Source organism: Rhineura floridana, chromosome 11, assembly GCF_030035675.1.
Source record: "Rhineura floridana isolate rRhiFlo1 chromosome 11, rRhiFlo1.hap2, whole genome shotgun sequence".
In the NCBI taxonomy this organism is placed as follows: Eukaryota; Metazoa; Chordata; class Lepidosauria; order Squamata; family Rhineuridae; genus Rhineura; species Rhineura floridana.
The window spans coordinates 10,175,059-10,198,873 of NC_084490.1; the positions used below are offsets into that span (position 1 = coordinate 10,175,059).

General features: G+C 41.7%; 2 protein-coding genes across 2 annotated transcripts; both read right to left on the reverse strand.

The window, feature by feature from the left end:
- Positions 1–13,574: 13,574 nt before the first annotated feature.
- On the reverse strand, positions 13,575–19,032 carry LOC133367312 (vomeronasal type-2 receptor 26-like). Its single transcript, XM_061591412.1, has 4 exons — positions 18,973–19,032; positions 18,238–18,459; positions 15,366–15,492; positions 13,575–14,479 (listed from the first exon to the last, which is right to left on the reverse strand). The coding sequence occupies exons 1-4, from the start codon at positions 19,030–19,032 to the stop codon at positions 13,575–13,577; spliced, it is 1,314 nt and encodes a 437-aa protein (XP_061447396.1).
- Positions 19,033–19,197: 165 nt separating this feature from the next.
- LOC133367313 (vomeronasal type-2 receptor 26-like) lies at positions 19,198–23,038 on the reverse strand. Its single transcript, XM_061591413.1, has 4 exons — positions 22,821–23,038; positions 20,966–21,257; positions 19,386–20,240; positions 19,198–19,257 (listed from the first exon to the last, which is right to left on the reverse strand). The coding sequence occupies exons 1-4, from the start codon at positions 23,036–23,038 to the stop codon at positions 19,198–19,200; spliced, it is 1,425 nt and encodes a 474-aa protein (XP_061447397.1).
- Positions 23,039–23,815: the final 777 nt, after the last annotated feature.

The window sequence follows — 23,815 nt, forward strand, 5'->3', positions numbered from 1 at the left end:
ACATTCAGCTTCTTTGAATGTCCACGAGTTCTAGTATTATGAGAGAGGGAGAAGAACTTTTCTCTATCCACTTTCTCAATGCCATGCATAATTTTATACACTTCTATCATGTCTCCTCTGACCCGCCTTTTCTCTAAACTAAAAAGCCCCAAATGCTGCAACTTTTCCTCATAAGGGAGTCGCTCCATCCCCTTGATCATTCTGGTTGCCCTCTTCTGAACCTTTTCCAACTCTAGAATATCCTTTTTGAGATGAGGCGACCAGAACTGTACACAGTATTCCAAATGCGGCCGCACCATAGATTTATACAACGGCATTATGATATCGGCTGTTTTATTTTCAATACCTTTCCTAATTATCACTAGCATGGAATTTGCCTTTTTCACAGCTGCTGCACACTGGGTTGACATTTTCATCGTGCTGTCCACTACAACCCCGAGGTCTCTCTCCTGGTCGGTCACCGCCAGTTCAGACCCCATGAGCGTATATGTGAAATTCAGATTTTTTGCTCCAATATGCATAATTTTACACTTGTTTATATTGAATTGCATTTGCCATTTTTCCGCCCATTCACTCAGTTTGGAGAGGTCTTTTTGGAGCTCTTCGCAATCCCTTTTTGTTTTAACAACCCTGAACAATTTAGTGTCATCAGCAAACCTGGCCACTTCACTGCTCACTCCTAATTCTAGGTGATTAATGAACAAGTTGAAAAGTACAGGTCCCAATACCGATCCTTGAGGGACTCCACTTTCTACAGCCCTCCATTGGGAGAACTGTCCATTTATTCCTACTCTCTGCTTTCTGCTTCTTAACCAATTCCTTATCCACAAGAGGACCTCTCCTCTTATTCCATGACTGCTAAGCTTCCTCAGAAGCCTTTGGTGAGGTACCTTGTCAAACGCTTTTTGAAAGTCTAAGTACACTATGTCCACTGGATCACCTCTATGCTTGTTGACACTCTCCAAGAATTCTAATAGGTTACTGAGACAGGACTTTCCCTTGCAGAAGCCATGCTGGCTCTGCTTCAGCAAGGCTTGTTCTTCTATGTGCTTAGTTAATCTAGCTTTAATCATACTTTCTACCAGTTTTCCAGGGACAGAAGTTAAGCTAACTGGCCTGTAATTTCCGGGATCCCCTCTGGATCCCTTTTTGAAGATTGGTGTTACATTTGCCACTTTCCAGTCCTCAGGCACGGAGGAGGACCCAAGGGACAAGTTACATATTTTAGTTAGCAGATCAGCAATTTCACCTTTGAGTTCTTTGAGAACTCTCGGGTGGATGCCATCCGGGCCCGGTGATTTGTCAGTTTTTATATTGTCCATTAAGCTTAGAACTTCCTCTCTCGTTACCACTATTTGTCTCAGTTCCTCAGAATCCCTTCCTGCAAATGTTAGTTCAGGTTCAGGGATCTGCCCTATATCTTCCACTGTGAAGACAGATGCAAAGAATTCATTTAGCTTCTCTGCAATCTCCTTATCGTTCTTTAGTACACCTTTGACTCCCTTATCATCCAAGGGTCCAATTGTCTCCCTAGATGGTCTCCTGCTTTGAATGTATTTATAGAATTTTTTGTTGTTGGTTTTTATGTTCTTAGCAATGTGCTCCTCAAATTCTTTTTTAGCATCCCTTATTGTCTTCTTGCATTTCTTTTGCCAGAGTTTGTGTTCTTTTTTATTTTCTTCATTTGGACAAGACTTCCATTTTCTGAAGGAAGACTTTTTGCCTCTAAGAGCTTCCTTGACTTTGCTTGTTAACCATGCTGGCATCTTCTTGGCCCTGGCGGTACCTTTTCTGATCTCTGCATAGCCTGAGCACCCCTTGAAATTGGTGCCTTGCGAGGGAAGATCCGTCCTTATGAATAAAGAACTGCCCTGAGCTTGGAGGCCAAAGGTGGAGCTAAGCCTGGGTGTCATGAAGTGGGCAAAGCTCCCCTTTTGGAGATGGCCTGAGTGAAAAGGAAGAACCTTCTGCCACTTGGTCTGTTTTTGATTTCCAAGTGGTCACTGACAGCTTGGACTAGGAAACCTTCATCCCATTGAAGGGATACAGCTGAGGTATCTCCCTTAGCTGGCACCGTTAACTCCCCAACACTCAGGGCCCCGAAAAAAGCTAGTGTAAAAGCTACCCTGAACAGCACTGCTTCATTGCTGGACCAGCATATCCCATGTAATTGTTTCAGTATGGGAGAGAGAATGTCATATGTGGTGGGGTGTCAGGACTCCTTCCTTGATGGATCCCTCCTTCGCCATCCTTCAATGGCTCTCTGTGCCCTGGCTGAGTTGCAGGGGTCTGGATAACCCAGTGCAGTGGAAAAGAGGGAAATGGCAGCTGAATAAGGCCCGTCCTTGATCTGTGTCAGCCAAGGGGGCAAGGGCTCAAATCTGTCTTCCTGAGAGTGAGACAAGGCTTCTGCAATGTTGTTGCCCACACCTGGAACATGACGTGCAGAGAAAGATATGTTAGCCTCCAGGCACAGGAAGACAAATTCTCGAACCAAGGTTATTATGTGCTCAGAGAGAGCTTATTAATGACCCTGACCACTGCCTGTCACACCAAAATCTGACCCTCTGAAGTGTTCTTTCCACAGGGACATGGCTACCATGATGGGAAAGAGTTCAAGAAATGTGAGATCCCTGGTAAATCCTGCAGCCATCCAATCATTAGGCCAGCACTTGGCACACCAATGGCCTTTGAAGTACACCCTGAAACCCAAACTCCCTGACACATCAGATTGAACCTGTAGGTCTGTGCCTGCCTCCAGGCTGTCCTGCAAAAATGTCCTGCATTGCATTGCTTGAGGAAGCGGACCCAGACCCGCAAGTCTTGCTTTATGGGTTTTGTGAGGCATCTGTAGTGATGCGGTGATGGGACCCCGGCTGTGGCATGGGCAAGCCTTGCACATGTTCATGGGGGAAGCCCTCCCTTCTCTGCCTGAAGAGGCCTGGAGTGCATTTGGTGCATTCTGTAAGTATAGGATGCTCCAGATAAAGCCACAAGGGGAGGCGGGGATGGCTGCCTAAAAGAAGGGGGGGATTGGGTGCTGAGCATTGCTGCTTCCCACTTCCCAGTATCCCACAGAAAAAGCCCATCCAGGGTGTGTGTAATGGTGTCTCCCTGCCCCCATTCAGTGTCTGGATCCATGCAGCCTTCCCCTGACTTTGTTGATTGTTCCATCAACAATCCCCTCCTCACCTGCAAATAGGCCTTTCCCTGGCTTGATAGAGCTCCTGGAGGGAGAAAGCCATAGAGCAGCAGCCAGAGAGCCCGACCTTGCCTTCCATGTGGCTGTTCGATGGTCTGATCCAGCAATGTTCTTCCTCCAAAGTTGGCACACAGCAAAAGAGGCCAGGTCTCGGCAGAATGGGGCCTTTTAAAGACCTGGGTCCAGCTTTGCCTCTTGGCTGCTCTTGCGAGAGTGCCCAGGATTGCGGACAATCTCCTGAGACCTGCAGCATGGACGGGAGGATACTAACCCCTCCCTCCCATCACTGTCTGGGGCATGCTGCACCCCACAATTGGTGCCCCAAGTTGAAGCTTGGCATAATGAAAATGTGTTGTTTTCAGTGGTGTTCTGGGTGTGAGTGTGGGGGTGTGAGGTAGGAGAAAAACAGTTTTTGCCAACAGGCAAGAAAGTTGTATTATTATTATTATTATTATTATTATTATTATTATTATTATTATTATTATTATTATTATTATTATTATTATTAAATTTATTTATATCCCGCCTTTTGGCCAAAGGCCCTCAAGGCAGCTTACAAAGAAAAATGAACACAAGTATAAAATACATCAATGAAAGCAGTACAATTTACAAAAAATAAACTAACTAACAAATACCATTATTAAGAGAAAAAAAATGTCCAGGAAAGAAACTCAGAGTTGAAGACCTTGTCTTAAAAAGACATCCATCCTTTTTTTCTGCAGTGTTTTGCATCTCAATGTCACAATTCCCTGAAGCCTGTTCAAACTGAAGGCAGTGGCTGCTCCGTGGTCTTTTCGGTGGCATTAGCTCCCGCAGCTTGAGTTCCGATGCCTGCCAGTGATGTGTCGTGGGAGCCGACGAGGATGAAGCCGCGGCTGGGGGAGGACGCGGGGCTGCCGGGGGAGGAAAGCAGCGCCATGGGTGCAGGCCACACCGCTGAGGAAGAGAAGGTGGTGTTAGTGGGGGCAGCAGCTCCCAAGAGGCAGAAGGGCAACTCTGAGCACTCATATGACACTTTATTTTCTTGTTTAGTTTACAGCAGAATCGATACACCAGAGCCAAGTTTAAAGGTCCAAAATCTGCAGATTGATCTCTACTTCATAGAACGTTAGGCAAGAGCAGTAGTGCCGTTCAGAGTTTATATCTGTCAAAACCACCACAAAAAAAGTTCAAGATTCCAGAGGCGATGAGCACACAAGTGGAGAAAAAGTTACAATGCTTTATTTGAAAATTTTAGTGTGTTATTGCTGGCAAGGACTTAACAGATAAAAGCATCTAATGATCACATTTGTTATCTTAAATCTCCTTTCAGTCATTGGAAGCCCCAGACAAGCAATGACGGAGAGATCCCAGCTGGCCCACACAACACCTCCAACTGACCTGGGTCTGTGCTGAGGCTCCCCAAGCAGGAGTTAGGAACCCTTATTTATACCCCAAAAGCCCTGTCCCTGGGTGCAGGTTTGCACCTGTGACTTTAAATAGATATACCCGTGAGGCTGTTTTTTTTTTTTTACTTGGGTCTCACATTTCTGTCTTTTGTTTATCCCTTCTTTGGAGTCACTGTCCTTGAGCTCTGCAGCAGCCTGCCTTATAACATGGCTTTGAAGGCAGCATTCCCAGCCCTTGGTAGTGTATGTGAAAACATCTTCCCTGATGATCTCATTGGCATCCACTGTCTATTTTGGCTAATTAACAGCCTCTTCGCAGCCTTCTGTACTGTTGTATACTATATGGGTAAGGAGACAAAGCCTGCAAAACAAGCCCACCTGGCTGGGATGCAGCAGAGGCATGAGACAGGAGCATGGGACTGAAGAATTGGGCATGCCACCCTAAGCCTCCTTGTACATCGAAATGTCTTCCAGGTATAATTTCCCATACAGACAGCTGCCACATTTTGGGCAAAATACCCCTAGGAATGGTGTTACATTGTCATGTAGCATTGTTCTGTTCAGGAAGGCAGCTAAAGTCACAAAAGCACTGCTTTAAATGGTGAGGAGGTTTCTTCTTTTTTAAGAAAGAAAAAGAAAAATACTTCAACTGCCCTGTAAAAAATTCCAAGTTAAAACTTTTTTTAAAAAAGAGAAATTCACTGAATATCCCTTCCCAGCTTTGTAGGAGATGAATGATCCAATAAAAGGAGACAATATTTACTCCATCTAAACTTGAGATTGGAATATTTTTGAAGATGAGAATGTAAAAATCCTGTTGAAGGAACTGGTCAGTTATATGGCTTTAGCTGCATGCTTTGTTATATTGAATTAATGGAAAACTGTGCAGGACCTTTATTTAGATTGATGATACCAAACGCTATGGAACAAACCCTATGCCTCCCTGGGGCTCCTACTGGGAGAAAGGGCAGAATATAAATCCAATAAATAAATAAAAATAAACATATTGTCGTATCACTCCCTGAAAAAAAACTGTTCAGGAGGAAATTATGTTTTCTTTAGATTTTCTTATCCCACACACTACCAGAATCTCACTCTGCCTAGCACAATTCCCTACAAAGCTGTTGCGAGGGTCCTTGTTTTCTTCCCCGCTGCCCAGCCTTTGCTTACAAACAGTCTTGTCAACAGAAAGCTTCAGCCCTCTGGATATGTTATAGTCTCTAAAAATCCCAGCTATGGGTTGTTCTCCTGCTACTAGTAACTGCTTCTCTCTTCTGAGAATCTCACTGCCACCACTAATGACTATTTCTGCCCTTGTTTGCCTTATGTCAGTCTATTTTGCAGCATTGTCACTAGTAACAGTTAACCTTGTTCTGTTTGGTAACCAGGCCAAGAATCAGGGCTCGTTAAAATCAAATGAATTTTACTTACCAGATGTAACAAATATAAACAAATTTACTCCACAATCAGGTTCTGGAAGTGTGTAGGTACAAAATAAATTATTGGCTTCATTTACTCTTTGCAAAATCTTCTCAGAGAATAAAAATACAAGCCTGCCTGCTCTACCTCTCTAATTCCACATCTAGCCACACATTTACTCACAACCCTCAACTTTCTCCCAGATATATTCATGATCTGATATTCATTCTGCCAATCAGTACACAACATTCCTCAACATTCTAGCTTATTTGCCCGACCTCCCCTCTCTCCACAATCCATTTTCTCAAATATAGACCCTTCCCAAACTTTACCTGTTTATCTGATTATAACACACTATGAAAAGTGAAACATCAAACATATCTATAATGGGGAGGGGAATCATTTACCAAATGAAATTTCTGCAAGGTCAAGAAACTGCATTCTGTTTTTCCTGGGTTTTTTTTAAAACTTTACTTTGTAAAACTTGGTCTGGATAATCTAATTGTATGTGTATTTTTCCCCCTGTGTCACTCCAAATATGTTGCATTCTGTGTAAGTGATTATTTGATAGTAGACACATGCCTGGGATATTGCTTTGTTATTTCCTTTATTTGTTATTATTATGGGTTCTTTTTAAACATTTCTTCTTTCTCTCTATACTGTATACAGCAATATATCATTGAAACTGCTACCAAGAACAAAAACTAAACTTGAAATTGTAGGCAATTGTTAAGCCTGCTCTGTTTTTTTATTATATTCATGCCCCAACCTTCCTTCCTTTCGTTCTGAGAGGACAAGAACACATGTTGCAAGTAAAATTGATCTTTGTTTCACCCTTGTCTAATGTCCTGAAACAGATCAGACCACTGCTAAGGCTAAGACCTATAAGATGCATAACCAAGTCTTGTCCTGGTAATTTTCAGTTCAAGCATTAGTATACAGTGAGGAGGGATGTCACTGCATGCCTGGCCTCCTTTCAGTGGTGTCACTGTGGCTTCCTGGGAAGGCAAAGAGTGAGATTGGATACTTTGGCGCATCCGAACACTGTCAAGGTCCCTGCCACCTCATCCCCCCCTCTCTTCTCGTAAGCCACAGAAATGCACTTGGTTGGGGAAGACTGAAACAGCCTTTCATAAATATATATTTTTTAAAAAAAGACAAAAGGAGAACCCAATTTTTAATAGGAATGTATATGTTTTTATTTGTAAAGGTGGAATGCTATCTTACACAGGTTCTAAATGTGACTAGAAATGACCAAAAATCTGCAAAATAGTGACCCATATGCTCATCTTCACCAGGCAGCCCAGAAAAGAACAGAATAGAAATCAACTGGGAAATCCAGGACAATCAGCAGTCTACCCATTCATCTTCCAGAACAAATCGTTCACCAGAGAATCAAGGCAAAACTAAAGCTAGAAATCCGATTGGAATGGACAGTAATAATCAACTTCATCCAGAAAACCTTGGAAGTGAAACACAACCATTCACTCAAATATATTGCCCAAATAAGGACAATACGTATTAATACTGTTGGGGTCCTAATCTGATTTCTTTTGGAGGGTTTTCACAATAGTGTCTTTCAGGACTGTGGGAATTACTCTTGACATTAAGAGAAACATGTACTGCTTTTATTCCACTTTACTTTATTAGATTTATAGGCTGCCATTGCTCCAGGGAGCTCAAAGTGACACATTGTTCCTCACTTTTTATCCTCCCAACAAGCCTGCAAAGCAGATTAGGTTGAATGATAGTGATTGTGCACAAGGTTGCCTAGTGAATTTCACTGGCTGGATGGGAATTTGGACCTAAATCATTCCACTCCCAATCTGGAGGTAGCAGAAGTAAGCCTCCATGGCTATCAAACTTGTTTTAATGAATGTGTCACACAGCTATTGTTGTCTGTTTGAAGAGGTAAGAGCAGCAATCTTATAGCGGCAGTGGTAAGATTCTGGAAGAGCTATCACAATGTCCCTCTGAGCTTTTGTTTTGTTTTGCTATTTTCCCCATTCCCCCACTCTCATTGTGATCAATGGGAGCAAATTCTCTATTCCAGTACCATTGGCATACTGGAGAACTCCTTTGGGATACAAGAAGGTCAGGAATGAAAGGGAATTAAATCAAGGTTTAGACAAATTTGTGGAGTACCAAGATAACTATTAATGGCTACTAGCCATTATGTCTATGCTGTTCCTCCACAATCTGAGACAATAGGCCCCTGAATTCCAGTTGCTGGGAATGGCAAGTGGTGAGAGTGATGCTGCTTTCAGGTCATAAGAACATAAGAAGAGCCTGCTGGATCAGGCCAGTGGCCCATCTAGTCCAGCATCCCGTTCTCACAGTGGCCAACCACGTGCCTGGGGGAAGCCCGCAAGCAGGACCCGAGTGCAAGAACACTCTCCCCTCCTGAGGCTTCCGGCAACTGGTTTTCAGAAGCATGCTGCCTCTGACTAGGGTGGCAGAGCACAGCCATCATGGCTAGTAGCCATTGATAGCCCTGTCCTCCATGAATTGGTCTAATCTTCTTTTAAAGCCATCCAAGCTGGTGGCCATTACTGCATCTTGTGGGAGCAAATTCCATAGTTTAACTATGCGCTGAGTAAAGAAGTACTTCCTTTTGTCTGTCCTGAATCTTCCAACATTCAGCTTCTTTGAATGTCCACGAGTTCTAGTATTGTGAGAGAGGGAGAAGAACTTTTCTCTATCCACTTTCTCAATGCCATGCATAATTTTATACACTTCTATCATGTCTCCTCTGACCCGCCTTTTCTCTAAACTAAAAAGCCCCAAATGCTGCAACCTTTCCTCGTAAGGGAGTCATTCCATCCCCTTGATCATTCTGGTTGCCCTCTTCTGAACCTTTTCCAACTCTGTAATATCCTTTTTGAGATAAGGCGACCAGAACTGTACACAGTATTCCAAATGCGGCCGCACCATAGATTTATACAACGGCATTATGATATCGGCTGTTTTATTTTCAATACCTTTCCTAATTATTGCTAGCATGGACTTTGCCTTTTTCACAGCTGCCGCACACTGGGTCGACATTTTCATCGTGCTGTCCACTACAACCCCGAGGTCTCTCTCCTGGTCGGTCACCGCCAGTTCAGACCCCATGAGCATATATGTGAAATTAAGATTTTTTGCTCCAATATGCATAATTTTACACTTGTTTATATTGAATTGCATTTGCCATTTTTCCGCCCATTCACTCAGTTTGGAGAGGTCTTTTTGGAGCTCTTCGCAATCCCTTTTTGTTTTAACAACCCTGAACAATTTAGTGTCGTCAGCAAACTTGGCCACTTCACTGCTCACTCCTAATTCTAGGTCATTAATGAACAAGTTGAAAAGTACAGGTCCCAATACCGATCCTTGAGGGACTCCACTTTCTACAGCCCTCCATTGGGAGAACTGTCTGTTTATTCCTACTCTCTGCTTTCTGCTTCTTAACCAATTCCTTATCCACAAGAGGACCTCTCCTCTTATTCCATGACTGCTAAGCTTCCTCAGAAGCCTTTGGTGAGGTACCTTGTCAAACGCTTTTTGAAAGTCTAAGTACACTATGTCCACTGGATCACCTCTATCTATATGCTTGTTGACACTCTCCAAGAATTCTAATAGGTTACTGAGACAGGACTTTCCCTTGCAGAAGCCATGCTGGCTCTGCTTCAGCAAGGCTTGTTCTTCTATGTGCTTAATTAATCTAGCTTTAATAATACTTTCTACCAGTTTTCCAGGGACAGAAGTTAAGCTAACTGGCCTGTAATTTCCGGGATCCCCTCTGGATCCCTTTTTGAAGATTGGCGTTACATTTGCCACTTTCCAGTCCTCAGGCACGGAGGAGGACCCGAGGGACAAGTTACATATTTTAGTTAGCAGATCAGCAATTTCACCTTTGAGTTCTTTGAGAACTCTCGGGTGGATGCCATCCGGGCCCGGTGATTTGTCAGTTTTTATATTGTCCATTAAGCTTAGAACTTCCTCTCTCGTTACCACTATTTGTCTTAGTTCCTCAGAATCCCTTCCTGCAAATGTTAGTTCAGGTTCAGGGATCTGCTCTATATCTTCCACTGTGAAGACAGATGCAAATAATTCATTTAGCTTCTCTGCAATCTCCTTATCGTTCTTTAGTACACCTTTGACTCCCTTATCATCCAAGGGTCCAATTGTCTCCCTAGATGGTCTCCTGCTTTGAATGTATTTATAGAATTTTTTGTTGTTGGTTTTTATGTTCTTAGCAATGTGCTCCTCAAATTCTTTTTTAGCATCCCTTATTGTCTTCTTGCATTTCTTTTGCCAGAGTTTGTGTTCTTTTTTATTTTCTTCATTCGGACAAGACTTCCATTTTCTGAAGGAAGACTTTTTGCCTCTAAGAGCTTCCTTGACTTTGCTCGTTAACCATGCTGGCATCTTCTTGGCCCTGGCGGTACCTTTTCTGATCTGTGGTATGCACTCCAGTTGAGCTTCTAATATAGTGTTTTTAAACAACTTCCAAGCATTTTCGAGTGATGTGACCCTCTGGACTTTGTTTTTCAGCTTTCTTTTTACCAATCCCCTCATTTTTGTGAAGTTTCCTCTTTTGAAGTCAAATGTGACCGTGTTGGATTTTCTTGGCAATTGGCCAGTTACATGTATGTTTAATTTAATAGCACTGTGGTCACTGCTCCCAATCGGTTCAACAACACTTACATCTCGCACCAGGTCCCGGTCCCCACTGAGGATTAAGTCCAGGGTTGCCGTCCCTCTGGTCGGTTCCATGACCAACTGATCTAGGGAATAGTCATTTAGAATATCTAGAAACTTTGCTTCTTTGTCATGACTGGAACACATATGCAGCCAGTCTATGTCCGGGTAGTTGAAGTCACCCATTACTACCACATTTCCTAGTTTGGATGCTTCCTCAATTTCATATCTCATCTCAAGGTCTCCCTGAGCATTTTGATCAGGGGGACGATAGATCGTTCCCAGTATTAAGTCCCTCCTGGGGCACGGTATCACCACCCACAACGATTCTGTGGAGGAGTCTGCCTCTTTTGGGGTTTCGAGCTTGCTGGATTCAATGCCTTCTTTCACGTATAGAGCGACTCCGCCACCAATACGTCCTTCCCTGTCCTTCCGATATAGTTTATATCCAGGGATAACCGTATCCCACTGGTTTTCTCCATTCCACCAGGTCTCGGTTATGCTCACTATATCAATGCTCTTCTCTAAGACCAAGCACTCCAGTTCTCCCATCTTGGTTCGGAGGCTCCTAGCATTAGCGTACAGGCACTTGTAAGCAGTGTCTCTCTTCAAGTGTCTTTGGCACTTGTGGTTAGGCCTGTGGTAATTTTGCTCTTCTGAATTTATATCCTGTGCCCCTGCTCTCACAATGCCTACTTCTAGGCCTACCCCTTTTAAAATTTCATCATTTCTTTGGTTTTTATCCCAGGGGGGAGGTTTATTCCGGACCTTTCTCAGCTCCTGTCGGGTTTCCCCCTTCAGTCAGTTTAAAAGCTGCTCTGCCACCTTTTTAATTTTAAGTGCCAGCAGTCTGGTTCCATTCTGGTTCAAGTGGAGCCCATCCCTTTTGTACAGGCCCGGCTTGTCCCAAAATGTTCCCCAGTGCCTAACAAATCTAAACCCTTCCACCCAACACCATCGTCTCATCCACGCATTGAGACTGCGAAGCTGGGCCTGTCTGGCTGGTCCTGCACGTGGAACCGGTAGCATTTCAGAGAAAGCCATCTTGGAGGTCCTGGCTTTCAGCATCCTACCTAGCAACCTAAATTTTGCTTCCAGGACCTCACGGCTGCATTTCCCCATGTCGTTGGTGCCAACGTGCACCACGACCACTGACTCCTTCCCAGCACTGTCTACCAAACTATCTAAACGATGGGCGATATCCGCATCCTTCGCACCAGGCAGGCAAAACACCTTGCGGTCTACACGCCCATCACACACCCCACTGTCTATGTTCCTAATGATCGAATCACCCACTACAAGGATCCCTCCATCCCCTGGAGATATATCCTCGGCACGAGAGGATAGCTGCTCATTCCCCAAGGAATGGGTCCCTTCTAAGGGATCGTTTCCCTCTTCCTCAGCTGGATGCTCTCCTTCCCCGAGACCATCGTTGTCCATGATAGCAGGAGAGCTATCATCGTTGGAGTGGGACACAGCTATAACGTCCCTGAAGGCCTCCTCCACACACCTCTCTGCCTCTCTCAGCTTTTCCAGGTCCGCCACCTTGGCCTCAAGGAAATGAAGTCATTCCCGGAGAGCCAGGAGCTCATTGCACCGAGAGCACACCCACGACTTCTGTCCAACAGGCAGATAGTCGTACATGCTGCAGGTGGTGCAAAACACTGGAAAGCCCCCCCACCCCTGCTGGCTTCTTAGCTGCATAGTTTTGTTTAAGGTTTATTACGTCAATGGGTTGGAGACTGCAGTTTAGTTGAGGTCAGGGAACAGACGGGCAGAGTGGGGGGGCCTGGCCTCCTCGCCCTGCTGCCAAACTCGCTCTGCTGCTTAACTCGCCTTGATGCTTTGTCAGCTGGGGCCTTGATGCTTTGTCAGCTGGGGCTCCCTCTAGCTCGTGGAGCTAGGTCCTCCTTGAGGGCTTTCCATAGGCATCTCTTTGGCCACTATTAGAATTGGGTGTGGGACTAGATGGGCCTTTGGCCTGATCCAGCAGGACTCTCATTATGTTCTTATTGATGAAAACCCCTTTGGGGCATAATTAACAACTAAATGATATTAAAAAAATAGAAGTTGCACCCACAATTTATACACACCCTGGCATTATAAGCATAATTTACAACCAGTGCAGTCACCATTCATCTTATTTAAGGTACACAGACACAGACAAATAAATGTTTGGGGGGTAAAAGGTAAAGGTGTCCCCGCACTTGTAGTGCGAGCTGCTTCCGACTCTTAGGGTAATGTCTTGCGACGTTTACTAGGCAGACCATATATATGGGGTGGGATTGCCAGTTCCTTCCCCGGCCTTTCTTTACCCCCCAGCATATGCCGGGTACTCATTTACTGACCATGGATGGATGCAAGGCTGAGTGGACCCCTTTTACCGGAGTTTCGACTTCCTCCTTCCGTTGGAATCGAACTCCGGCCGTGAGCAGAGCTTCGGCTGCGTTACTGCCGCTTACCACTCTGTGCCACGGGGGGGATGAAGCAAATTATGCCAGTGGCAGAAATAAAGGTGTGCAACTCCTAAACTGAAAGAATGTATTTATTTGTTACATGCATTTTCCTTTTGTTTTGAGGAATCTGGAAATGTGAATGTAAATATGACAAATTAATTTAGGTTAATTTATAAGCAGAGTATACTGGGGGGGATAACACTAACCAGAAATACTTAGACATAATTGAAGCAGCAATTATGTTATGCAAGTTGGAAATAAGCTCAAATAAATTCAAAAGGACTCATTTCTAAGAACATGTCATTAGGATGGCACTGTTATTTTCCTCAAAGATGAGGAAGTAGTTTAGCTATGCCTAAGTAAACCCCCATTGCTTATAATGGGATAAAGTGATGAATAAGATTAAATGGGTTGAGGGCCTAATTAAGATTATTTATTTTTTCTGCTTCTTAGTTGCTCTTTATTGTTCAGCTCAGGCCTCATCATAATGATATAGGTTTTGGGAGAAAAGATACAAACCAGTAACCCAGCACTGGAGGACAGAATTGAGAAGATCTCCACAGCCACCATGTATTTTCCCTTAGCACTGAGGTAGGTTGGGAGAAAGGACAACCAAACACTACAGAACACCAACATACTGAAAGTGATAAACTTTGCTTCATTAAAAAGGTCAGGCAACTTCCTGGCTAGGAAAGCCACTGTGAAACTGACAATGGCAAGGAAACCCATAAAACTCAACACAGAATAGAACATAACAGTGGAACCTTCATTACATTGCAGTATGATTTTGTCGGCCATTAAGGTCATGTCCAAATCTGGGAATGGGGGAGAGGTTGACAACCATACAGTGCAAATAATGGCTTGAATAAGGGAGCAGGCAAGAACAATGGAGTTGGCCAGGTTTTTCCCTACCCATTTTCTCATTTTGGAACCTGGCTCAGTGGACTTGAAAGCTAGAACAACAATGATGGTTTTGGCCAACACACATGCTGTGGCCACAGTAAAAATGATGCCAAAAGCAGGTTGTCGGATGAAGCATGTCACCTTCTCAGGTTGGCCAATGAATAGCAAAGCACAAAGGAAGGAGGACAAGAGGGAGATGAGGAGAGTATAGGTGAGGTTGCAGTTGTTAGCTTTGACAATGGGAGTGCCCCTGTGATTAATGAAGATCCAAAGTACCAAAACTGTGATAAAAGACAAGGAAAGAGCAAGAGTAGCCAAACTGATGCCCAATGTTTCTTCATAAGACAAGAAGGTTATATATTTTGGAATGCATAAATTCTGGTTCTTGTTTGGATATTGTCCTCCTGGGCACTGGAAACAGTCATCCATGTCTGAAAAGAAAAATGTAGTTTCCAAAACATTGTTCATTTCAGTGCTTATGCCCTGATATTCCAAGGCCCAGAATGATGGTCAAATCTCAAACGTAAATTTGCGGCTATTTAATGTAACCGTACTTACAAGAAGCCATACTCAGGTTAGGTCCAAGAGTAATCCAGGTTTTAAAATCCCAATAGACAAGGAAATTGCAATATCATAATCAATAATGTGTTTTGTCATTTCACAAAATGGCAGCAACATCTCTCCTTTCATCTCATCTATATATATGTTGAAATATTTGTATTGTTCTAGTCAAGTGACATGCTGTGTGCAAAACACTTTTACACATCAATGGACATCACACTGTATCCTCATCACTATTAAGCTGAAATTATTAGTGGTGCAAGAATTCATTCTATTTGCATTTTAATGCAAACTTACCTGTTCCACACTTCCTGAACCAATAAAAGAACAAAATACATAGCTATCCTTCAAAGGTCATCCTTCTCTGAATTTTGCTATACGTGGTTTCAACCAGAAAACAAACAAAAAGACCAAAAAAGTGTAAAAAAAACTTTATGAGATGTACACAAAAATCTATGTTAATTAAAACAATGCATGTAAGTACATTATACTAGTGAACATTGGTTGCAAGAAATGTATATATTGGGCAAAAATACATAAAAATCCATATATTAAGAGAAATGCATATGAACAGAAATACTTTTTTTAAAGTGTGGGTGAACTGAAGAAAATTAGTAACTGAGACAAATAAATAAAAACTCTAGTTGAACTACAAACAACTTTTATACCCTAGAGAAAGGAGCAGCTGTATAGTCTGCTTTGCACATGTGGACCACATTCAACACTTCTGAGAACTTTATACATTACACTTCTTACCCTTCTGGTTGGAGATCTTCCCTTCTGGACATGGAAGGCAATCATAGCAGCAAAATGGCTCCCCTTCTTTCTTGGCTTTTCTATAACCTGGATGACAATTATCATTACACAGAGAAATGGGATGTGGCTATACACAAAAGAAAAATAGAATCTTTTAGCACTCAGAAAATAGGTTTAATTAGTTTGCATAATTCAGTTTAATCTACAGTTAAGAACTGGATTGATGCCAGCATGGCATAATAAAATTGCTATTAAGATTTCATGTTAGATGCAGTGGGGCTGTTAGGACTTCCATCGTGGCTGAACTAAACATAAATGTCTCAGGAAAATATGGCTTTCCTCAGTGTTTTATCCACTAGAAAAAACACCATGACGTGTAGGCTACTATAAATTTATGTCCTTCCATGCAATCTGTTACTGCATGATCCAAACTCAAGATCCACTAGAATGAGAGTGTTTAGATTCAATAGATCTTGAACTTTCCAAATTTAAGGACATAAGAAGAGCACTGGATCAGGCCAGTGGCCCATCTACTCTAGCATCCTGTTCTCACAGTGGCCAAACAGATGCCCATTGGAAGCCCACAAACAGGACCTGAGTGAAAGAGCATTCTCCCCTCCTGCGGCTACCAGCAACTGGTTTTCAGAAGCATACTGCATCTGACTATGGTGGCAGAGCATAGCCTCATGGCTAGTAGCCACTGATAGCCTTATCCTCCATGAATTTGTTTAATCTTCTTTTAAATCAATCCAAACTGCTGCCCATCACTGCCTCTGGGAAAGAGAGTGAATTCCATAGTTTAACTATATGCTGCAGGAAGAAGTACTTTCTTTTGTCTTCAGCTTCACTGAATGTCCATGAGTTCTAGTGTTATGACACAGAGAGAAAAAACTCTTCTCTATCCACTTTTTCCATGTCATGCATAATTTTATACACTTCTATAATGTCGCCTCTGACTCACCTATTCTCTAAACTAAAATCCCCAAATGTTGCAACCTGTCCTCATAGGGGAGTCACTATATCCCCTTGATTATTCTGGTTGCCCTTTTCTGAACTTTTTCCAACTGTATAATATCCTTTTTGAGGTGAGGTGAGGTGACAAGAACTGTACAAGGTATTCCAAATGTGGCCACACCATAGATTTGTATAAGGGTGTTATGATATCAGCAGTTTTATTTTCAATACCTTTCCTAATGATCCCTAGTATGGAATTTGCCTTTTTCACAGCTGATGCACACTGGGTCAACATCTTCATCAAGCTATCCATTATGATCCCAAGGTTCCTGGTCAGTCACCACCAGATCAGACACAATGAGCATATATGTAAAGTTAAGATTTTCCCCCTCCAATTTGCACAACTTTACACTTGTTTACACTGAAAACTCTCACAAGCACCACCCTAACCATTGCACATTGATAAAGCAAGCACAAAACCCCATACTTACCAAAAGCCTGAAAAAAATGTAAATATCTCAAGCGTCCTGAGAATGTGTAAAATAACAACAACAAAACCCACAAACAAACAGGGGCCTCTTTTCTGAGGAATTAAACATTTACAAAATTGGGAGAGAGGTTTCTGCACAGCAGTAGCAAAAATGTGCTCTACAATATTGTTAGGTGAAAATTTATGGAGCAATTGAGTCAAAGGTGTATGTGACAAAGCCTGTGATGGAGGAACCATCATTTCTTAAAGCCTACTAGGGCTGGCATAGTTTTTCTCCATAATTAGGCCATGTGATGGGGGAATAAAGTGGCTTTGGATCCTGAGAATCCAAGACTTCCCTGATCTGCCCAACACCTCCACCAACACCCAACCTTGCAAGCTATTATTGTTATAATAGTAAATAATAGTAAATAATAAATAAATAATAAGTAAATAAATAGTAAATAATAGTAATAGTTGCTTGCTATTCAAAGGTCTCCAAGTGATTTACAACATTATCAGAAACTAAAATAATATATCATACCATAAAACAAAATAATATAATAATAGTAACCACCCCCATAGAGCCACAGAAAGCTTTGCCAGCACACTAATACAAAAATCATATCTTAGGCTATCAAATGCCTGGGGAAAAAGATCAGTCTTTCTCTGGTGCCAAAAAGATGTCAATGATGGTGCCAGGCAGACAGCACTGGGGACTGTATTCCACAGATGGGGAACCACAACTGAAAAGGCTTTCTCCCTTGTCACCACCCTTCGAGCCTCCTTCAAAGGGAGGCTGGAGAAGGGCCTCAGAAGAAGGTCATATCACTCCAAATGATGGGAAATTGATGGTGGTAGAGTTTCCTAATTGCTGCAACAAGGAGGCCTCCAGTGGCAGATCTTCTCCGCAGCTCCGCTTGAGGACCCCCTTTCTGCCAGTGGAAAGGAAGGTCCAGAACATATCAATGTGTGGTATATTAGAGGGCCTTCTTTGTGGGGATCTCCAAATTTTGGAATGCCCTTCACACCAGGATGTTTGAGGTGAACATTTTTGTATAGGCATTTGGGGTGGAGAATGAGATCAGAATATACCTCCCATTGCAGTGTTGTTGCTATGTCTGACTGCTGTTTAATTTATGGTCAAGTAAAGTTTATTATCTACATGCTACAATAAACTGCATGTAACCAGCTCTGGGACTCCATGGTGAAGGGCAGGCTATAAATAAGTATAAAAGAATAAATTAATTATTGCATACACATCCAACAGCCTCTCAGTCTCTAGGAGGTTAAAATTCTTCCCATGGAATAGAAAAAAAACATAGTTTGAGCCTCACCTAATTGACATGACAAAGAGGCAGAGCTGATTCAAAGTCTGCGGAGGAAACCACTTTTTCAACTTTGGAGAAATAAGTGGAAACAGCTAAAAATGTGTGTGTAAATCCTTACCTTGTTAGACATGTTAGGCCATACAATGGTGTCCTCATAAATGGTGATTGCATCCAGAGCATCTGGGTCTGTCTTTCCAACTTTGACTCTGAGGAAAGACTGATTTGGGAATGCAACCCAATTTATTATATCAAATCCAGCTACTAATGCCCCATTTTGGTCAAAGGAAATTTTCCCACCAGCACTGTTGTTAAATGAAACACTTCTTAGAAAGTGGTGGAGCTAAAATGGAAGAGTAAAAACAAACAAACAGATACACTAATTGCTGCAACAGTGAGGAGACCTGAATTTTTGACAGGAAAAAGAGAAACTGAGAGAACTGAAATTGACACATCCTTCTATTTGTACTTATCCCTGTTTGTTTCCCATCCTTTCCCAATCAATCCCAATCCTGCCTTTACTTTTAGAAATAAAATATTTGTCTTAGGGTTAGCCACATATCACTTTCTGTTGTGTTCTCTTCTGTGTCTGTCTTTATCAGTACCTATTGTGTGTGTGTGTATGTGTGTGTCAGTAAGTCTTGTAGTACATTGTACACAGTTCCATGTAGTGTAATATTACACACACACTGGAAATACCTGTCTCAGATTTGACAAGTTTAATCCCCTCTTGAGGGACTACCATGTCGCCAAATATTATGCACCTATGTGAAAAAACAAAAAGGTTTGGGCCATTTTCCTTTAAAAAAAAAAATAGAAATGTAAAGGTGGCTAGCATGAAAACCTCTGAAGCTACCTGCCCATTGTTTTCAGGGTTAATCCCCTCTTGAGGAGCTATCCTGTCTCCAAATATCATGCACCCGTGTAAATGATGATGTTTGGGAGTGCAAGATTTGGATTTACCTGGATATATGTCCAGGTCCGGATCGTGTCAGATCTAGGTTGATCTGAACCAAATCAGGACTGGATACAGATAACTGAATCAGGCCCCAAATCAGATTGGGGAGGTCTTGCACAGCCCTCACAAATATATCAGATGGCAAGATATGTTGATGTGCTTAGCTATTTCCAAAGAAATAGTCTGTATTTAAAAAGAAACACCAGAAAACTAGTTGCAAAATGGAAACTGTGAAAAAACGAGACTTTAGCCACACACACACAAAAAAAACATTGGCACATAGAGTGACCACTCTTCCCTTTGTGTTTTACCTGTGAGGGCACTTGACTGAGGAGCTTCTTTCCCTGTCCTCCTGCAATTGTTCTCTGTTTGGAGTTGGATGGATGCATGGTTTGCAGTGCATGGACCACAGCATAGACAGCATTGTAGATGTTGTAGCTATGGGCTGTCATGCTCATTTCAAAAATAGACCCAGGAAGAGATTCCAGCTTCTCCTCCCCTGTGCAGAATTCCTTGTCCATCATATCTACCATCGAGACAGGGAGAAGACAGTCAAAGGTGTGTTCCCAGAAGACTCTCATAAATTTGTCTTCTTTTTCTGAAATAGGGTTTCTGATCTGAATAAATTCCTGGAATCCTACCACCTCTTTCGAGTGAACTGCAAAAGATAGAGCACCGTGGATGAAGTCTACATCCCAAAGTCTTTGAAGAGGAAATGATGTGAAATCCATCTGAGCTGTCATGATCAGGAGTTTTGCCTTCTTTGGTTCATTGCTGAATTTCAAATACTGGAACAATGTTCTCAAAACTAGCATGGTCTGAATTTCACCATGCACAATCACCACATTGGCAGTGTGTGTCATGATTTTCTTTATCATATTAATCCCCTTCTCCACAATTAGATTATTAGCACTGGAAGATCCTTGTTTGGGTAATCTTTCTATGAAGTCAAAGCAAATGCCTCTTTGAGAAAAGATGGGAAGCACTTTCTGCACAAACCTGTCTCCATTGTCATCATCCAGATAAACCACCCCAATCCATGTCCACCTGAAATGAAGCAGTAACTGGAGAATCCCCATGTACTGGTGGATCCCATTTGGGAACATCTGTGTGATGAAAGCACCTTCTTTTTCATTTTCCAGCACTGGAGCAGAGCCATAAGCCAGCTAAAGAGATATTAAAATAAAGAAAATAAAAATATGTTCCTGTAATTGTGTGTCTTCAATAATATAACTGCCAAAGCATGATGCTTCTACCAAAATATTAACTAAGAAGCAATCCAGCTTTCCTTTTGAACCTTTAGTCAGCCTAAATTTATGTTAAAATCTCATGGTAACATCTAATGTTGCCCAAGCAGATTTCTGCTCACATAACTGGACATAACTCTCCTACCTTCTACAGTCCTCTGCATGCACCTGTGATTTTGCCAAGATGCCCCTGTCACATTCCTGCTGGGTGTGCTTCAGAAATATGTGAGAATGCAACTACATTGTAGCAAAGACATGGATGCAGTCAGATCTGACATCTCTGGGAAGACACACACCTGTTGCATTGACCTAACTTGGAGAAATGTGCTGTTGCTTGGGGTAAACTGCTCAAATGTGCAAACACTCACTGCAGTCTGAAGACCAGGATTATCTTTATTACTTGACTTTAACAAATAAAATAAATGTATATACTGTATAGGCTCGGAAATGGAAATATATCTTTACATGAAATGAATATGAGACAATGTAGATAGTCAAGGCTTAATTTACAGTAAGCAGCCCACAATGCTTGTCTCTAGATTTCAGCTACTTCCATTTTAACCTTCAAACCATGAATCACATCTAAAAGGCAAGGGAAGTGTCAGTGGTTTGTTTATCTCCCCAGCTTCATGAACATAGCTTACCTGTGGCATCTTGTAGTTGCTCAAGATGGCTGTCATATGGAGAAAAACATTATAATTAGGGCCCCCAATGACTACTACTGGATTGTTGTGAATGCCACACTTGTAGTTTGGGATGAATCTTTCCTGAGTAGAAAGAAGTTCCATTGAAGCTTGATAGGTTGAGCTTGCACTGAACTGGCTATTATAGATCTGGAAGCCCAAAGTGACATTGGGTAGAATCTGTGGATTTTCATTGACCTCCTTCACAGCAAATGCCAAGGCCAGGATATGCTGGTAGAGCTGGGTCAGTACCCTGAAACAAAAGTCACATGCTACATCATAGTGAATCTGCTTCATATTATGATATTTACTGTATTTCAGTGCAATATAGACTTAACTGAGATATTGCACCAAAATATATTGTATGGCTCCTATCCAGGAAAGTGTGAATGGACCATGGCAATGGATACATTGGCATCTTGTACTCTTCCCAATATGAGCCCAACAACAGCCCTGTTGTTAGTACACACACTAAATAATACAGGTATGTTGGAAACCAGATTCAAATGTATGTGTGTACTTCTGTGAGTTTTTATTTGCAACCTCTCTTATGCCTATGTGTTCAGTGAAGACAAAGAACTCTATTCATATTCATTGTGTCCCAAAAAAGTCTACTAAATAAATAAAATAAAAATATACAAATATGTTCAGGCCCCACTCTCTCATTAATTCAAAGAGAATTCCAGAGTGAATACCAAAAGCATCTCACAACATCTCAAACGAGGTAGCAAGACATCTTGGAACAGCACTGCACACACCTAAATTAACCAGGATGGGAATTTACAGTAGAGTTTTTCACCTATGCATTTAGAATGCTTGCTTGTCACTGCTATTGCAATGACGACCACCACTAATGTTACCATGCTGCAACAAGGAAATGCAAAAGTCTTGCACTGAACATATCTAGAAGGCTTGAGAAGGTGACATGTAGATGGAACACCATCTCCTCATCACTGAAATGCATAAAGACCAAATCAGAATAAAAAATGGAGGATTACTATTCAGATTTTGAATATTATCAAATGTATATAACAAAGGAAAAGATGCTGACACATGCAGAAATTATCAAGATAAATTAAAGCAATATGATTGGTAAATATTTGTTGCCAAGAGTTATCCAGTCAAGGATATCTAATACACAATCAGATTGCAAAAATAATTCACCTCCAATTTTGTATGCTGTTCCAAGCAATCTGTTCAGAACTTCATATATAGCCCTGACATAGTGAGTATGATAATTACCATGTCTTGTATGAGGGAACCCTATCATAGCAAATAAAGAAATCACTATAGCACATCAGACATAATAACCATATGGAATGAAAATGCAATCATCGTTATAATTTATTGGGAGAGGAACCCTGAGAATTAAAAATATTAATAATACAAAAATCTAGCCTTAGAAATAAAGGGTGTCTCAAAAATGAAAATAATTCATATAATAATCCAGGAGTTTTTTTCAAGCACCCTGAAACAGAACAGGAAGAGGGTGTTGAGAGAAATCATATCTGCAATCATCCCTGAAACATGCAGTGCAGAAAATGTTCACCGTATTTGTTATATAACCAGGAAATGCTGAAATTTCAATTAATAATCCTTACTAGGAATGGATAAATCTGTCAATTTTGATTTCTCCGACTTTCTCATGTTTTTCCACTTACAAGTTCGTAGCTGCTTAAAGTTCTCTGGGTGGTCTTAGAACTAGTAAATGTTTCTCTAAGGTAAGGAGTACTTCCCACGGTCCTGAAGGAGACTGTAATGAAACTGCAAGAATATTATCAGGACGTGCTATGTTTGAAAAACCTCAATTTCTTACATGGTGTCATCAAACAGCTCAGGACAGGGAGGTTTTTCAAAATTTATCGAACTTAAAAACACGAAGTTCTGAGAAGTAATGCCAGCAATGTTGAGATCTCCTAACTGATAATACTTGTAAAGAATAGGAAGAGGATCACTGATACTACATTCAGCACCTGGAAACTTGCTCACTGCTTGAGGCAATAGCACTAACAGCAACACAACTAACACCATCATCTTCTATTAAAATCTACTTTCTAGAAATAATTGCACCTATTCCTACACTGGTATTCAAGTAGCTTTGAGCACTACAATTTGAATTGTGTGGCTGCACATTCAGCAGATGTGATTCTTTGAATGTCAGACTGATGGACCCCTGCCTGTCTCTGTCCGATTTCTGAATGATGCAAGCAATATTATTCCTTCAGTCCTGATGGATGCTTTTGCTACTGGTCGAGGACACTCCCCAGTGACTCTGAGACCAAGTAGAATTAATCATAGTTATTTTGATAATTATAGGGGAGATAAGTCAATTACTCAGAACTGCAGGTTCTGAATGATGTTGAAATAATCATGCTGGATCCAGATTAAGTTAGTTAAACTTAGTGTCCATTGAAATCAACAAGACATAAATCTTGACTAAGTTTGATTTCACTGGGACCTAAATTCAGCTCACTTGGTTTGGATGCAACACTTTGTATGGCCATTCATTCAGATCCAAAACAAGACTGACCAGTTTAAACTTTCAGCGAACAGAATGATGTTGTCTCTCTCTATCTAGCCACAGCTCTGAGTGGCACAGGGGATAGCAGAAATATATTTCATTGTTCAGTTTTGTGTTTTTTTTGCTAGTGGCACTAGATGTCTCCAGGGAACCAGAGAAGAAGTAATTATAGTGAATCTGGTAATTACAGAGAAAATACTCTGGAAATCACCTACTCAGATGTATAGGTTCTGTAAGACATTGAAAGTGAAAACGTGTTTATTTCAGTAAAAGCTGACTACAAGAAAATG

Coding starts and splice junctions, on each gene's coding strand:
- LOC133367312 (XM_061591412.1), bottom strand. CDS start 19,032: ATGATATTTGGAGACAGGATAGCTCCTCAAGAGGGGATTAACCCTGAA. Junction 15,493..18,237: donor GGCCTAACATGTCTAACAAG/GTAAGGATTTAC, acceptor TTTTGTGTATAG/CCACATCCCATTTCTCTGTG. Junction 14,480..15,365: donor GAAGATCTCCAACCAGAAGG/GTAAGAAGTGTA, acceptor TTTTCTTTTCAG/ACATGGATGACTGTTTCCAG.
- LOC133367313 (XM_061591413.1), bottom strand. CDS start 23,038: ATGATGGTGTTAGTTGTGTTGCTGTTAGTGCTATTGCCTCAAGCAGTG. Junction 21,258..22,820: donor GAGCTGTTTGATGACACCAT/GTAAGAAATTGA, acceptor CTTTTGTTTCAG/GGTACTGACCCAGCTCTACC. Junction 19,258..19,385: donor TCAGTCAAGTGCCCTCACAG/GTAAAACACAAA, acceptor TTTTAAATACAG/ACTATTTCTTTGGAAATAGC.